Raw genomic sequence first — 14,752 nt, forward strand, 5'->3', positions numbered from 1 at the left:
AAAAAGACGAATTCCCGCGTTCATCCTTGCGCTGCATGTTGAGCCTGGGAGACAAAACAGGTTTGAGGCTAGTTATTGGTCAACAAACCTGTTTTTGGTCAAGTTAACGAGTGGTAAATTATAAAATTTTGAACACTTCTAATATGACAAGGCAATGGGAATAGGTGTTTTTGCTTTGCCTAGTTTAGTAGATTAAAAATAACTGCCACATTTTATTCTTTACATTTTATTTTAAGCCAAACATTAGAACTTTTTGACACACCATTAGCAATGTGGTAAATAATTGTATTGGGCAGTAATTTGATGGTTTTAATGAAAGATTTCATATTGTTATACATGTTTTTGATTGTATTTGTTACCGGGGTACAGAAACTGACAGCTGAGGCAGGCAGGGGGTCGTGTTGAATTGGTCTCAGTGACACACTTTCTGACAGCTGATGCCTTCAATCTGTGAGCCCCCCCCCCCCCCCCCCCCCCCCCCCCCCCCCCCCCCCCCCCCGTGAACATGTAAATATTTGACAACAACATGCACAGAATTATGGGAAATCTAGCATTCTGCGGCCCAGCTCTGAGCAGAAAGGCGTTCTATCCGGCTGCTAGTTAGACCTGGATGCTTTCGCATAATTATTTCATGAAAGTAAATGAAGTTTTTTTTGCTTTTGGACTCATTTTATTTTGTAGCACTCTGAGAGTACACACTGACAGAAATGACCATAGCTTTAACTGGGACCAAAATAAAAGAACAGTCTGTAGTGCACATTTCTTTTTAGAAACAATAAAGTTTTCACAAATGTGTAGGAAAACATTAGATTTTTGCTCATTTACAAATATGCTTTTATTTTGAAAACCATAGTTTCCACCACAGACAACTATTTTAAGATGTTACCATGTTATTATTGTAGTGTAAATGTATTATATATGATACAAACCTTTTATTAACTGAAAAGTTATAGCACCCATTAAGCAGCATATCAAAAAAACACATTTTTTAGTATTTCATTTCACTTTGGTGCTTTTTTTGCTTGAACGTTTATATTACTTTTCAGTCAAGTTCAATGTCTGCTGCATTATCTCACTCCCAATTCAAAGGCTTTTAAGTAACATTAACAAGGAACCTAGTGGGATAAAAAAAATAACTAAATTCTGCTCAAGAGTTAGTCTCCTGCTAATCTCATGTTGGGGAGGATTTTTGTCAAAGAAATTGAAATATTTGTCACTTTTAGGATTATATGCAAAACTTTCCATGTTAGATTTTATCTATACAGCTTTAAAATTGTTAAAATATTAAATGAAAAGAAAAAAAGAAATGAGATATTTGTAGAAAAATAAATAAATACATATACTAATCAATTAATCAAACCAAGAAAGAAAATTGTAGTTTTTGCAAAAATGTTTTGATTTGTGTTCAAATTGTAATCATGATTATAGGAATTTCTTTTAAACATATACAGTTTTAAGTTTATACACACAGCAGCTGGTGTGCATAAAAGAGGCTCCCCTTGTTGTTGTTAATGAAAGCATGAGAGCAGCCTTTCTAATTATGTTACAAAGGATAATTAAACTCTAACCTTTAACCTCATTCTACTTATGTCTTTGTAAAACAAGCCATTTGCAAAAAGTGAAATTATAGTTTTTCTTCTAACTTTCTATGAATCCATATTGTGAGTGTTTTATTTTTTATCTGTGACCGGTAGATATTTAAAGGGGCCGATTGGTAAAGGGCAGAGTTGGTGGAAGAGAGGCACATCATAGCACCGCCATGCTCACCCTGGCCAGGAAATTAAAGAAAGACGATGCAGGAAAGGCGGGCCGTTCATCTGCAACCTCAGACTCCGCCCACAGAGTCTCCATCAGGGACCGCCTCCTTACCAAAGGTACACAGCTCCACAGCGTATTGGTCTGATATTTTATTTGTTTATCAAAAAGAAAAATATGTAAAGCTAACATTTATTCTGCTGACATGGAAATTTGATGATTTATGAATTATTTTCCTTTTTTTTTTTTTTAAACAGAAGTTGCAGACCTTGAAGCCAATCTTCCCAGTAAGTTATGCCTGATGTTTAATCAAAGAATAATCTATGCTTTACAATTGGTTACAATTAGTTTGCTTGCAAGTGAACCCTAGTGTGGTTCTCTACAGTATTAAAACCCACGGTTCAATCAAATACAGAGCTATTTAGATTTTGATTAGAACCCCAAACATTCCAAAGCATTAATCTGAAGACTTGATTTAAAAAAAAAAAAAGGTTGACATTAGCAAAAAAGACATGGTGAAGGGAGAAGATGGACGCACTAAGCGATTTATGAGTTTATTTTCTTGATTGGTCGGTCGCTCAACTGTCCTGTGAATGATTAAAGAACGTAAAATGAAAATGTAAAAACATCAAGCAGTTGATCAGTTAACAGTTTAGTAGAAAGTTTGTCTTGTTCATTTAAACAATTAAATATAAAACAGCACTTTTGTTTTGAAATGCTTAGTTAGGCAACCATGGATAACAGCTTTCTGTGTTGTGAAAAAAACCCGCCATCAATGTGGGATTATACTTTTTATTGCCACTTTGAAAAAGCGGCACTTTCTGTTTCAAGCTAACCACTTTCTGCAAAGCTCCAGAGCTCAGTTTTGCACCATCTGTTCTGCTGAGCTAGTGTTAAGTCTTAATAAAACAACTTTATCTGCTCAACTGATTTCTGTTTTTGGCCACAAAAGAAAACACCCTTTAAAACTGCAGGTTTCTAAAAAAACAAAAACTCAATATCTCCTTAGAAAAAACAGGATGAATACTAAAAGCCATTTTAATGGTAGTCTGGGAAAGTTGTTTTTAAAAATGGAAAATAGCTTTTAGTGGTTTCCCTTTTTAGAAATTCCCCACAGTGTATCACATTTCTGTTTGTTTAGTTTCTGAATATTAAAACGCTCCGTTGTGGTTGGTTTGGCTGAGCTCAGCGTGATTGTTTTTGTGCGCGCTCCGATGAGTTTCCCCCTCTTGCTGATCAGGACCGTGAAAGACGAGGATGCAACCCAGCTCAGTGTCCACAGGAAAGTCACAAAGCTTGTTAGTTTGGGGGATTTCTTTCTACATCAGACTAGGAACAATGGACAACTGTGTTGCTGAAAGAGAAAAATCAAGCCCATAAAACCATCAGTTCTCCAACATAATTATACAACAGAATCCAATCTTTATAAGTTTAAATCTTATAATCCTTGTTAAGCTCCTTTTTGTGTCGAGGGGATCTGGTTGAGGGTAACAAAAGAATAATTTGCCCCAACTTTAAATGAACAAAAACAACATCTCAATAAAAAGTTTTGAATTTATTTACAAAAACTTAAATAACAAAAAAGGGGAAGCAAAAGACCAAAATAACAAAGAAAACCCCCACCTTTCTAAACTCTGAATTCTTTTCTGCAAACGAGAGAAAAGGGAAAACGATGACAAAACACTTACTTCCCCAAATGAACATAAACACAAGAAAAGAGGCAGTTCATCCCTACAGCTTCACTTTAAACTATAGCTAACCGCCAACAAAAGACTGCACAGAGTGGCCCCGAACACAAAACACTACAAAGAACACTGCTAATGCAACACTCGCATGGTCAACAACGTTTACATATCAAGTGGAGAAGAGAGCTGAGCTAAAAACGGAGACGGGTTGCTGCAGAGCTCCCTTCTCGAGGGCTGGGGGTTCACACGATGCTGCCTCCATCCGCTCTGGTCCAATTGGAGCCACATCTTTTCAGCACCACACCTGAAAATGATCAGAGACGGACAGACACACAAAGAGGCACAAAAAACCCTGATGTCCCTCTCTGATATGGAAATAAAGTACACAAACCTTAATTAAAAAGAAAAAACTGAACTAAACACAGCCACAGCTGTAACAATCCTCCTTAAATGGAATGATCCAACTCCTACTTTGAAATGAAAACCAATCAAAATATTAGTTCACAGCTGCACAGTATGTATTTTATATATAAGGCTTATGTGACTTTGCAGATTTCTCCTGTCACTGATTATTTGTGATAAACAAGGAGAAACCATGTATTTTTCCTTTTTTTTTCAACTGAAAATTACATAAAATAATCAAAACAGAGCGTACCAAAATATTTTGACATTGCCTCCAAAATATCTCCGAACAGTAGGGTCAAAATGTCTGGGGATTTTGCATGCAGTACCTGACTTTGAGCAGCAGGGGGAATATGATGCCACGGGGACTCCTGTGGGCTAGTGTGGATAGGTGGAGTGACGTTAACCAGCTCTGTTTATTGAGGATACAGTTAAAACGTAACCAATTAGAACGTTTGGTAAACATCAAATTTAATTGTGATATTATTATAAATCCCCACATATTTCAATTCTGATGATAAAAAAGTAGAAAATAGTATTAATTTGTTACTTCTCCAATCTAAATTTTACATAAGGGCAGAATAAAAAAAGCGAAATGGTATTAAGATAGAGATGTTTCAATTTTATGAGTACATTAAAAAGATTAACACACCCAAGGCAAGTGACACTGGAACTATTTGTGCTTTTTTGTTTGATAATTAATCCTTTCCTCCAAGAAAATTTTGTTTTGTAAATATTAGTTTTTTTATACATTTTAAGCTATTTTATTTTCTTATCAGCAAGCTCAATTTTCTACATGTTCCTGCTATGTCTATTACTTATTAAGTAAACTAAATAAGTTGGGAATGATAACATTGGTAATTGCAGCTGATGTCCTATTTGATTCCGTGATGTTGTGTTTTGTACTTTAATATTTGGTTCAATAAAGCTGGGAGAAAGAAAAAAAAAAACAGTTAAAACGTCTCACAGGTCTCACAAACTGATGACTGTCCCTCTTTCTCCACCCGTCATGTGCAGGTACATGCAAAGCCAGTTTTCCAGATGAGAACAAGCTGCATCACTTTCAGCTGTCCGTGTCTCCCGGTAAGACAAAAACATTAAAGGTTAAACTGGTCCTGTTTTTTGTTTTTTTACCCTGATTTCTTGCTTCGAACATTCATACTGGAATGAACAACTGTGTGAATCCGTTAAAAAATGAAAATGCCAACACAGATTTACTCAAACCTCCGAGATCTCTTTTTGTGTTTTTACATTATGACAGCACTTATATTAGTTCCAAGGTGCACGCTGCTTGCTCAGCAGTGTTCCAGCCTAAGTGGGCTACCTGTCGAGCGTTGTACGACACAGACGCAGCGGTGTGGAGTTACACAAATCTCCGGAGGCTCTCTTGGCTCGTGCTTCCTTTTCCCTACCTGTCATGCAGCAGCTTCCAGAGTCACGCTCTCATTAGCTGTGTGTGTGTGTGTGTGGAGGGGGAATGTGCGGCTTGTGCAGCGATGCGCCACCACAACATGCAGACGGAGACCGTTTCAAAGCACAGCTCTTTGTTTCTTTATGTTCTGGTGTGGAAAATTGTCACCCACTTAAAACATGGCAAATAAGACCACAGCTGCATGGTGGGAAGGATGTTTTGGCTGCTGATGCGTGATATCAACACACTTTTCTTAACTTTATCTGATTATCTGTGGCTGGTAATGATTTAGGAGCGTTGTTCAGAAAAAAAGCTCAAGAACAGATTGTTGTTGATGGAACACCCCCCCCCCCCCCCCCACACACACACGCACAGTGACTGCAGGTCCCAACAGTTCATGCATACAATATTACAGTGTTTTAATAGAATTTTCCTGAAAATCTGATGACTATTTTCAACCTTAATTTTAAAAATGAAAAAACTGTATTCGTTAAACATTATAGCTCATAGCTCCACCATTAAAATTTGACTGACTAAAGAAATGTTGACTTTAGAATCTTAAATACAGACCAAGGAGCTGTTGGTAACTTTATGGTTAACAATTTTCCAAAGTAGGTGCACTTAAATGTAACCACAGGTACTTTAAAAAATGCTTGTTGATGCAAATTCTGTTTGCTTCTGGTGAACAAGCTTCTTATAGGTCAGTCACCCAAATGAGTGTTGACCCGTGTCGGACCTGCAGGTTTTTAGAGTTGGTGGAGGGTCGTAGTGAAGAGCGGCGGCATCTTAAGGGGAGTGCAGGCTAGTCTTGTGTCTTGGCTTGCGCAGTCATTTCAAGGATTGCATGAAAATGGAATGTGCCATTGTCATTCGTGTGGTAAGTGTATCTGGAAGTATTTGTAGTTGCATTCACTTATGATATACAAGTGATGCTGTCATGCCACACTCTAGTCATTAGTACGTTGCTTGCACTGGCTCCTTACTGACCTCATGCAAATGCTGCACAGATACCTAAGTGCCTGTAGGACCCCTGTAAAATGCCCACACAAACTACGCACTGATTGTCAAAATCCGTACGAAACGCCTGCGTCTCACCTGCTTTACCTTAACTTAGTGTTTTTCAATTGTTGTGTGTTCGTTGCGGTTTCAAGACGTTTAACAACGAAGATTCATTGTGTGCTGAGACGCTGTCACTTTAACCCAATGCATCATGGGAGATGTAGTGCAAACAGCCACCTAACACAGACAGACTAGCGTCTCTGAGCTTCATTGTTTTGTTCACTTGTTCCACGGTCTGACACCGGATTCTGTGGAAAGCTACACCGCTAAAGACGAGCTTTAGCTGGTCTTTTTGTCTAAACTGAGAGACTTTATGAGCTAAATCGGAACAAGGAAGTGAAGACTTTAAGCACTTCTGATTGGTCAGACTGATGACGTGTGATTAAGCCTCCAAGAATGATTGGTGGAGACAGTTAAAGGGGCGGGACTTTTCCGAAAACGTCTGAAGCTACGGCTAAATCGCGGTACCGTCATTCTTATCAAAATGTCTTTAATAGAATCAAATAAACACAAAGAAAAAAGTATTTTACGTTCTTTCATATTCCTAACCACTCAGTGTTTTATCAGGGCCTGTTTGGATGAACACAGAGCTGATTTCCTGGAGATGGAAAATGATTTTAGATCAGTGAATGAGGGCAATTTCCCACGGCACACTGGTTGAAAAACACTGCCCTAACTTACTTTTGCGTGTTGTATGAGGGTTCATTACGAGCTGTTGCTCGCTGTAGGTCTGTGGAAAAAAATGTGCATGAACACTGTAGCTCTATGGGATACAGAGCGGTCCACAACCTTGATATTTTGTGTGGGCCACCTGTGTGTCTCGACGGCCCATATCCACCTGTCAGGGGAGACACAACTAAGACTTTAAGAAGCTAGTAAATATACAGCATCACTTTCCAAGATTTGCTTCCTTCATATCATTGGGTTGAACTTTTTGCCTTCACCGAGTTAAAACCATCTAAAGTCTTCTATCTTGCAGCTGGTCAGAAATGCATATCTGAAGAAACCTGGCTTTAAATGGTTTATTATCATCCCTGAATATTCAAGCAGATCCAAAAGTTGCAGCAGAAATGGAAACAGTTTTATCTCCTCACCTTTCTAGGACTTATGTGGTGTTTATATGCTCAACGCAGCTGGAGTTTTTACATTTTTTACAATCAATTATTCCTCAATTCTACGAGTTACAGCCTCATGATTTAGTGATTCCCTATAAAATGTTCTTTTTTTCCTTAAAGAAGCTACTTTAAACAGATGTTCAGAACTGTAATTTATTACTTATCTAAGTTACAAGACGATTTGAATCATCCCTGCTGCTGCGGTGCTGTTTTCACAAACGTGGCTGAGATTTAAATCGATTTTGTGCTCCTGTTGTTTGAAGCGTTTGGTGACAACAGTGATTCATGATACAATTTGTCTGAGCCAGCAGGTAAAGAAAGCATCAATATAATCTTGTGTCGTTGGGCTTTGAGTTCAGGTCGCAAGCTGAAAAGCAACGCCGGTCTTTGCAGCGTTTCTGCAAAAACAAAAGCCACCTAAGCTCTATGAGGACTCAGCTTTGTTCTCTTCTTAACAAGTGTTCGTGTCTTTGCAGAGAAAAGAACACGTCTGCCGCTTATTACGATTGATAATAGGAAGAAAAGGACTATGCCCATTATTTTCTCCCACAGAGAAACCAGACTTTACGCAGTTTGGAGTCAGGCCCCCATTATTAACATGGAAATCAGAAAAAGTGTCACTCAGAAAAAACACAGTTTCTTATCTCATCAAATGATCTCCAAAAATGTGATGGTGAGCGTAGTAAGTGTATTGTGAAGTATTTGCAATGTAAGTTTCATGCACTTCTAATGCACGTGAGGTGCCCTTATGCCACACGCTAGTCAATAGTTTGGGTTTGGCGATTTTTCGCTTGTGGACATCCTATATTTAGCAACAGGGGCAGCTGTGACTAAAGCTTTAATATCAGCGTAAAGGTCCCCTCATAAGTCGGAGGTGAATTTTTGATGAACCAGAAAAATGTCCTGGAAAATAACACGGGTTTTTTTGATTTTGGCTAAAAACTGCATAATTGTAGTAAAAGATTTTACGATAGATCAAAAGATGATTGTAGTGAGACTTTAAAGAGTTTTTATTCACGTTGTAAAATTAGATTGAAATATATTTCCAAATAGACAGATACTTTAAGTATCCAAAGGGAAATTGTTGAATAGTTCAAAGTCAGAAACAAAGATTCAGATTAAAAAAAATACTAGGAATATTTAGTTCTTAATAAAGGGCAGAACATCACTTTACTTGCTGCTCTCGTGTGTTAAACAGTATTGTTTTACTGTTATGTTGTCTAGAATAATTAATACCGTAATGTCCAGAACTAATAAACATACAGTGTTTTTGGAGTAGAATCAGTTAGAAGAGATTTACTCTAAAATCTGTTATTCCTAATACCACATTCAGGCATTTAGAACTCAGAAAGAATGATGTTGCATGCTTCACTTTCTTTTCACCTGTTTCCAGAACTCAAACAGCATATAAAAAATAATCATATGTGTGGGCTTAAATGTATAAATGTAAATGTTTGTCCACTACAACACCCACCTCCCCTAAGGAAATAAACTTGTATTCACCTACAGGCAGAAACCTTCGACCATCAAGTGTTTTAAATAGACTGTAAGCATTTAGTTAGTTACTGCATATATTCATGAAAATGTATGGATTTGTTTTTTTTTTTTTTACCAGACTTATCTTTTTAAGAAGAAACTGTGATCCTGTTTAAATGAGTAAAGTGTCATTCTGAAGTCCATGTTTGATTCGAGAGGTAAAGAATTCATTTACTCTGTGAGAGCACCAGCCTCATTGATATTCATTACTCTGTCTTCCACCCAAACAAAGAGTGTGACTCCAGATTGGCTTTCGCGTTGGACTTTGTTAGCAGCATCTACTGAGAAGAGCACAGATCAGCTATTTGGAAAAAAAGGATTGGTGTCATGTTCTTCTCAGCATAATTGATTGGAGATCGAGTTCTGGAGAAAGAGTTGCCCTGTCTTTTCAGTCGCAAGTTCTCACCCGGCACACACCACCAGCAAACGTATCAATTTTTTAAAAAGCAAAATTCCTGTAATGGTGAATAGATGACAAAAATGTATCGCACAACTTTACATGGACCCTACAAAGCATATTTAAAGAGATCTCGTGATCTTTCCTCAGTCTAGTGTTTATTATCGACTTTAGATATAAAAAATGGAGATTGCCTTAAAGGTTTTGCATAAATATTGATATTAAAGTAATCTGCGACTTAAATGTAAATCCCACATTCATTTTAGTCCTAATACTGAAACATTAATGCAAAGATTTTTTGTTATTCTAAGTAAAAAATATTTGAAACGATCACTTTTTTTCTGCCATTCCGTCACTGCTTAGTTGCGAGTTAAATCTGACTGTGATCAAACTTTTTTGATCCGTTTCTATCCATCAGTTACAAAAGGGTTATAATTGCATGGACCAACTACCGGGTACTTTAAATGAACGATTATGCAGTAAAAAAAATACTATAACCAAATGGAAAATCCTTAAGAAGATACACTTGAGTACAAGTATAGCGGGTTAAGTGTATCGTGAATTATCTACAAGATTAATAGAAGCAACATTTATTTATGGATAAATGGGTAATGCTGTCATACGCTGCATTTACGCCACACTCTAATTGTTAGTAATGTGCAGGTACTGGCTATGTACCGACCCCGAATGCGTCTCGCCTACTTCACCCTAACTCCCCTTTTGTGTGTTTAAGCTACAACCAGACACCCGCTGCACATCCATAGAAAAAAATGAACATTTTCGTGTTGACTACTTGCACGCCCTGTACAGGTTTCCCCATTTTTTGCCTGCAGACAGCCCATATCTATCTGTAAGGGCAGTTGTGACTTATACTTTACACGGTTCTGTTCTAAGTGTTGGACAACAACATCATCTTTGACTCTTCCAGTCCCATTCCGCATGTTCAGCCTCAAAGTTAATGTTACATCTGTGCAAAAGGAAAGCCAGTGCATATAGCCTATTTGGACTAACTGACAAAATTACTCAGGTTTTCACCCATAACTTTCTATGACCACAGTGCAGCTACTACTCCTGCTAAAGAGTCAAATGAAAAAAAACAAAGGGCGGAGGGACTTTGCTGCTTCAAAACCGAAGCACTTGTTGTTTTGATGTCAAACTGAACTCCTTTGTGTTGCCAAAAACTCACACCTTTCAAATACCTAGCAGATAATTGCAGTATTGCTGCTGTTGTCAGTCTGAGGTAAAGATGTTTTTACTTTTTGTGTAGAACGTTCCAAGACTCATAAACGGATTCAAGCTCAGTTTATTAGTTTTCACAGTTTGGCTGTTTTTTAGCTAAGAGGTTTCTTATTATTCCATCCTTTTAGATCATCTTTATTTTCATAAAACTGTAAATTCTGCCTGTCGGCAGTCGGCACTGCCTGATGTCTACTGCTGCCTGATGTTATAGTCCTTTCTAAGACAGAGAATCACCTCCCCTCTTTCCTCTGCCGTTGTGTGGTTGCTCCTGGGTGGCGGCTCATTAACTGTTTATCCAGAGTGTCTAACTGCTTTAATCAACCGTTCAAATGTTGAAGAGCGTCTATTAACTTAACTGCTTGGACTCTGAGGGAAAGATGGCACAGCAGCTGTGAAGAAGTTTAGTCCTTAGCGCTAAGGCAACTTGGAGGTCGTTTTGTCAGGAAATTTGGATTTTACTAAAAGAAATAATGATCAGTTAACTACACCAATCTAATTATTGAACAACTGCTAAAGCCGTCCTATTCTTATAATTTGTGTGGATAAAATATACATTTTTCAAAGTTTTTTTATTTATTGCCACAATTCACGCTTACTTTTATCTTGATAGAGACCGATTTGATTAGTTAATAGATTAATGAGTCCTTTTCAAACTGGACCCAAACCGCTCCCTGTTGCACATCTTGTGTTTCGTCTGGATCTTTTTAGTTGAATAGATTCTGTTCTGTGTCTTTATGAGCTCTTGAGGAATAAGTTAAGTCTGCTCATAAAACTCATCGTTCTTGCTAACTGCTCTCCATTGAGGGGAATCACAAGTGTAGAAATTTATCGAAGCAATTCCCAACATGACTTTACTGTGCTGGAGTAAGCTAGTCATTACCCTGTGATTTACACACAGCAAACTGTTGTGAGCATGCAGATTATCAGACTTTCTCTGTGATGGTAATGATTTGTCATTTATAGTAAGATGCATTTATTGATCCTCCTCTTGCCAGATTGTTATGGCTCTGCACTCTAAAGCACATTTTGCTTAAGCTCATTTTTTGGACCAAGAGCAGAGGTTTGTGCTAGAAACTCGATACAGATATCCCGGTGGCACAGCGACCAAAATTCCAACTGGAAACCTTTGTGATTTTAAGCCTTGGCTACGTTTAGATGATAAAGTGGAAAAAGTAAAAACTGTTCTTTAGGAAATGTTGTTTTTGTTAAATCAAGTTTAGATATTTAGTCAGAAGATTTCAATTTTGGTAGACTGTGTCTGTGTGAAAGCTGAGTGTTTTGTGACGGTGAGGATCGACCATGTCTTGAATTTTTTATAACCTCTGACTGCAGTAGGAAAAGCGTTTACTGTCATCTGCCTTTTTCCTGTTAGGTTTTATCTTTCTTAGCTGGCTGTGCACAGACTTCCACCCTTTAGTTTTGATGCTTTCGCTCATAGTTTTTGTGTTGTTTTCTTTTACAGGTTCATCCTGCTCAGCTCCCCATTGTTTTAAGATTTTTTTTAATTGTTCTTTAGAATCTATTTAAGCTAAAAGGCTGGGGTGGTGCATCTATATTGGGTCTTTGTGATGTTTTTATGTGAAAAAAAGCTGAGCATTGATGCATATAGAAAGTTGTAGCATTGACACTATAAGGGCTTTTTCTTGCAGCTATTTTATGTAACTATAATGTAAAAAACCTAAGAAGTTGGTCAGCTTCCCTTTGATAAATGTTTCTGATTTGTGACTTATGCAGAGTAAGGTTTTTTCAGATGGTGCAAAACTGCTGGGTTTTCTACTGTCAGCAAAGTCTATTAGATGTGCGGACACTCATTAAAGTCCCTACATGTCCAATAATACAATTTTTCTATTTTATATACCTGCTGCTTTTTCAGCTCTGTAAGAAACTCTTGATTGTGATCGAGGCATTTCAGGCATTAATGTCCACCAACTTTACCTACCGTGGTTGATGTAGCTGGGGTTTTGGAATCTTAAGCTTAACGAGACATCCTTAGACTTAACTTGGTCTTTTCTTTGTTCTTTAAGTTTGTAGACACAAACCTTCATGAGATGCTTTCAACTATTTCAATAATTAAAGACTCAGTTCCAGCTTATTAAAAATATTCCTGCTTTCACTTTAAGTTTGCTGTACCTGTGTGGTTTTTGAGAATTGAAGCAGTTTTAAACTTATTGAAAATTAAAAGTACAGCTTTAAATCTTTCAAAAACTTTGTGTTCTTTGACTAAAAACCTCTGAAGGGACCATTCACATTTTTAACAATTTAGGTCAAATGTTAAGAATATTTTGAAACTAAGTTAAGGCCTTCAGTCAGCCTCTGAAGATCTTGATAAACTGCTACTAAATATCATTTTAGAAGATCAAAAGGAGGTTCTTCTAGAAACATTGCAACTGTGACTGACATGACAATGGTCTAGAATAGAAATCTTTTTTGGGTGCTCTAGATCCCCTTGATGGTCCTAGGACCTCGTGTCCCAAAATCATGAGACACAACCACCACATTCCCTTCAGTCTGAACCACCACAACTAGATTTTCAGGAAGCACACATGGTCTTCTGAGCATCAAACAAACACCCTCTCAGCTAGCATCTTGATCTCCTGCCTCTTGGTAAACCAGGCTTTCTGGAGAAGAAAAAAAATTACAGAGGTGGTTAAAGTCAGCTAACAAAAACATTTTTGCCTGAAAGAAACACAACAGTCATACAGGCCTTACTTTGCCCCTTGATATAGTCCTGATTTATCCAATCTGGACAGCATCTATGTTATCTGTAGTGGAACAGTGTTCTGATTCTGCTCCATTCAGTTGACATAGATAACATAGCATCATCAGCATACAGTTGGACCTTTAAAACACCTGTCAAAGACCGTTCGTTCTTATGTGCTTATGAGGTTTCATTATACCTGTAACTCAGCTTCCCTTTTTATAAGAATATTTATCGGTATTCAACTTGCCTTTGTCATCTAAACATCCCACCACAATGATAGTTAGGTTGTTGTAAAATACTTGTTTTACATCTTTTCACTCTCAGCTTTATTGATGATGATTTTAATGTTTTTTGTCAAACAGTCTTGTATAAAGTTGCCCGTTTGTAGCATTTCCTTGAACTTCCATGCTTGAACAAAAGCTTTTTGCTGAAAATGGTGTTCAAATATGGCCCAAAGGGAAAGTAGAATTTTAAATGCGGAAATCTAAGAAGGCAAGACTGAATCTTCATCCCATCATGGATGGAACTGTTTTCCTTTGGCATTATTTGCCAAGTTGTTGCTTATCCTCTTTCTCCACTTTCATTTCAGATGAAGGTTACTACCAAAGTGGAAAGTTTCAGTTTGAAGTAGATGTCCCTGAAGCCTATAACATGGTGGTGAGTACTCAAACAATCCTGTGTTGATTATTCCAACATCTCCAGGCATGTCACTTGCTACATAATGGAACTATTTCACAATTTAAAAAAAACATTTTAAAAATGTGTTTATGTGAATTTTTAACCTTTCATCAGAATATGTAAACCCATTTATGTTTATGCTGGCTATTTGAAAATAATCTATTCATTTTGACTTTTTCCACACAAACTTTACATTTCAGTCAAATATTTAACTTTCTCAAGCGCAAGGACAGTCCTAAAAATAATTTGTTTTATTTTAACAGTAAGTAAGTTGAAAGAATTTTCAGTGGATTCTTTGATTGATTGATTGATTGATTGGTTCTTAAATAGAGAGAATGAATGAACAAAATCCTGATAAATGATTGTTTAAAAACACTATTTAGGATCTTAGATTGTCTGTACACAGCCCCAACTCTCTACATGTTTTCTAATCTTTTGAAACTAGCAAAGTTGTCATGTGGGACACAAAAGTATCAAATCTTTCATGATACAAGTTAACTAATATCGTGTTGTTGGGTAATGTAAAATTGTCAAAAGGAAATCAAGACAAAAATCTTTACCTTTTTAGCTGTTTGGTGAGATGTTCATGGAAGGAGGTTTGCAGTAAAAGCATTAAGGTGGTTAAGAGGAAAAGACGATCATGTTGAAATGAGCGCTGCATCACGACAACCATAAACCAGTGGTTTTTAGTGTTTCATATTTCCTGCATGGATTTCTAACTCAATGAACAGCTGTGCATTGATTTTGAACCCAGAAAATGATGAAGTAGTAAAG

At 37.2% G+C, this 14,752-nt stretch overlaps 1 protein-coding gene across 1 annotated transcript in view; it reads left to right on the plus strand.

Moving 5' to 3' along the window:
* The first annotated feature begins 1,666 nt into the window (after positions 1-1,666).
* Positions 1,667-14,752, plus strand: part of ube2f (ubiquitin conjugating enzyme E2 F (putative)) — a 28,533-nt gene continuing 15,447 nt past the window's right edge. Inside the window, exons 1-4 of the mRNA XM_023950817.1 lie at positions 1,667-1,874; positions 2,013-2,042; positions 4,860-4,925; positions 13,890-13,957. Coding sequence (XP_023806585.1) covers positions 1,760-1,874; positions 2,013-2,042; positions 4,860-4,925; positions 13,890-13,957 — 279 coding nt within the window. The 5' untranslated portion in view covers positions 1,667-1,759. The remainder of the gene's footprint in view (positions 1,875-2,012; positions 2,043-4,859; positions 4,926-13,889; positions 13,958-14,752) is intronic.

Source organism: Oryzias latipes, chromosome 21, assembly GCF_002234675.1.
Source record: "Oryzias latipes chromosome 21, ASM223467v1".
NCBI lineage: Eukaryota > Metazoa > Chordata > Actinopteri > Beloniformes > Adrianichthyidae > Oryzias > Oryzias latipes.